Source organism: Belonocnema kinseyi, chromosome 10 (genome assembly GCF_010883055.1).
Source record: "Belonocnema kinseyi isolate 2016_QV_RU_SX_M_011 chromosome 10, B_treatae_v1, whole genome shotgun sequence".
NCBI classification, from domain to species: domain Eukaryota; kingdom Metazoa; phylum Arthropoda; class Insecta; order Hymenoptera; family Cynipidae; genus Belonocnema; species Belonocnema kinseyi.
The window spans coordinates 10,640,570-10,643,446 of NC_046666.1; the positions used below are offsets into that span (position 1 = coordinate 10,640,570).

The following is a 2,877-nucleotide window of genomic DNA, read 5'->3' on the forward strand; positions in this document are numbered from 1 at the left end:
GGCTTCAAGTGCATCTTCTTTTAGTAGCAGTTAATAAGCGTTCCGTCGGTAACTAAGAATTTTATCTGGATGTCAGCGCCACGCAGTGGAAACCTCAGACAACAACGCTACGATGCAAGAGAGAATTTTATTTTTAAACTTCGCGCACAACAAAATACCTGAGCTACTATGGATGCGCTTGAAGCCACCTTCAGCAGAAGTTAATGACATTCTTTTGAATTTTTAACGCTGCAAAAAAAGTATTGCGTTTACTCCGTGAGTTTCTAATGGAAATTTTAACGTGGAATTAGAATTTCAACAATTTAAAAGTTGATCTTGCTTTTTTTTAGTTTTTTAAGAAGGAACCGAAGGGGAACTCAGTGGGGCCTTTAAGGGTACTTTGTAGAGGCTTCTTTTGGTTCATTCGGCTCGCCACAATTGTGGCCGGTCTGAAGACCAAGAATCCTTCTTAAAAAAGGGAAACTTCTAGAAAAAAGGAGGAAAAGGAGCGATTTTATAAAAATATGAAAAATAAGCAAAGAGTTTTAAGTCCGCTGATGATACACATTTATCCTTTGAATATCCCTGATTTTCTTAAACCTGAGAATACTTCCTTGTTTCAAGAGCTACACTGATGCCATTGAAACAATAAAATTGAGAAATCAAATTCAGAAAAACCTGAAAGAAAAATGTATTTTTTATTTAAATTTTGTTTAGGGTGGTGGCTGTTCCATTGTCACTTTGATTGGCATTCGATTACAGGAATGAAATTGGTCATACACGTTGGAGAACCAGAAGATCTTCCTCCAATTCCAGAAAATTTTCCGAAATGTGGACCGTGGCTACATCCAATTCAACCATTTATGTAATCATTTTCTTTTTGCAAACTTTGTAATCAGCAGAATAAATTAGTGAATATAGATATTACAAAATTTGATATGTACACAGAAGAACAAAATTCAATTTGAACTGTAATCGAAATCTGCACTGTAAATTTCTTCAAAATAAAAAATTATCTGTGAAAATTGAACCCTAAAATACTTCTATCAAAAATGGACCCTGATAATAGATAAACACAGCTGAATAACTTTTTAACGTTTATTTACAGTTTAAATCTCTTTGGGCAACACACATAAAAAAATATAATTTTCTTGGTTTATAATTAGGTACCATTTATATTTAAATAACATTAACTATAAGTCGTCGTTAAATAATTTACATAAAATATATTTTTATACAACCAAAAAAACTTTGGTTTTTATAATTCCAGCTCTGTTTCGAAAATCAAACCAGGTCTCTTGTTATTTGAGCATGTTGGAAAGTTGATAGGAACCATGGGTAAATTTTCCCGATGTCCTACCCGCATCAAAAACTGCATCCCTGGTCCTGTGATTGCAGGAAAAATTCCAGTACTTCTTGCCTCCCATAACCAGTAACCTAGGATTTTGAATTTTTATTATAGGCATTTCCGTTAATTTACGTAGTGTTATTTATTATTATATTATTTTTCCGTTTACGAGTTTTTTTATTAAATTGTTATTTATCAACTTCGAAACTCTTGGAAATTAGAAAAAAAGACAAGAATCTAAACAATTAATTTGAACAAATCGACCTTAAGGTGCTTCAAATGAGACGTTTCGCTTTATCCACTGTAAGTCTAAAAGGATGAATTGTTGAACGTAATATTTTTACCACATAATATAAAAACAATTATACTGTTTTGGACAGTGAGCTTTTTACGGAAAATGTTTTTTTTCAATTCAAAATGGTTCTTTGCGCCTGAAACCGACAACACGCTCACTATTGTATATGGTCGATTTGCGGCGCAAAAAATTCTATTAAATAAAAAAGACAAGAACATTTTTCGAGAAAAGCTCTCTTTCCAAATGGTATAATTGCTTTTAGATTATGTGGTGAACAATTATGTTCAACAATTCGACCTTTTAGAAGTATAGTGGATTAAGCGAAACCGATTGGTTTGAAGCGCCTTAAGGTGCTTCAAATTATTTGGGTTTAAATCCCGACAAATTTGTTCAGAATTTTTACAATATTTAAAATATTTAAATTAATTAAATCACTTAATTTTTTAATTTTTCTAGGCATTTTAATATTTCCTTTTAAAAAGTTTAATAAATAAGTTATTTTATATTTATTTTAAAGGCAATTCAAAGTATTTCTACTTCTTCAATGCATTTCGAGTAATTTTAGCGAATTTCTCCAGTTTTAAGGTTTTTATCATATCTTTCATTATGTTAAAGGAATAATGGAATTTAAAAAAATTGGAAGCCAATTTAACAGATCCCAAAGAATTTTAAGAAACATCGAAAATTAAAAGAGATTCCAAAGAAGATTCTAGAAAATTTTAGAAAATAAATTAAATTAAATGAAATTGCAAGTGATTTCAAGTTATTTCAAGGAATTTCACAAGATTTAACAAATATTACGGAATCTATAAGAACTTTTTAATTTGCCAGGGATTTTTTTGTTGTTTAGAACCTTGGTAAATACGCTTTTATTCATTTATAATCAAGAATTTTGAAATGATTTCTACTTATTTTAATGAATTTTTACGAAGATCATATATTTATATATTTTTATAAAGCTTACAAATAATGAGAAATTTTGTTTAAATTACAAGAAAACTTACAAGCATTTCCAAACATTTCAAGGGATTAAATGACTTTAAAAGATTTAAATTATTTAAATCTATTTTAACAGATGTCAAAGAATATAAACAATTTTAGGTTACGCTTCCATGTTACATATAAAATTGGTATTTAAAATGCAAATCATTATAATTTATGCAACATTTAGAATCTTTTAACAATTTTGGTTTATGTTCGTGTTTCTCGTCGGAAATCAGTATTTTTAATTATTTTTTCAACTGGAGTTCAAAGA

General features: G+C 29.3%; 1 protein-coding gene across 1 annotated transcript in view; it reads left to right on the forward strand.

Moving 5' to 3' along the window:
• The window catches only part of LOC117181019, an 83,324-nt gene that overhangs the window by 61,407 nt on the left and 19,040 nt on the right, over positions 1–2,877 (forward strand). The window contains exon 11 of the mRNA XM_033373588.1: positions 697–844. Within this exon, the coding sequence (XP_033229479.1) occupies positions 697–844 (148 nt within the window). The remainder of the gene's footprint in view (positions 1–696; positions 845–2,877) is intronic.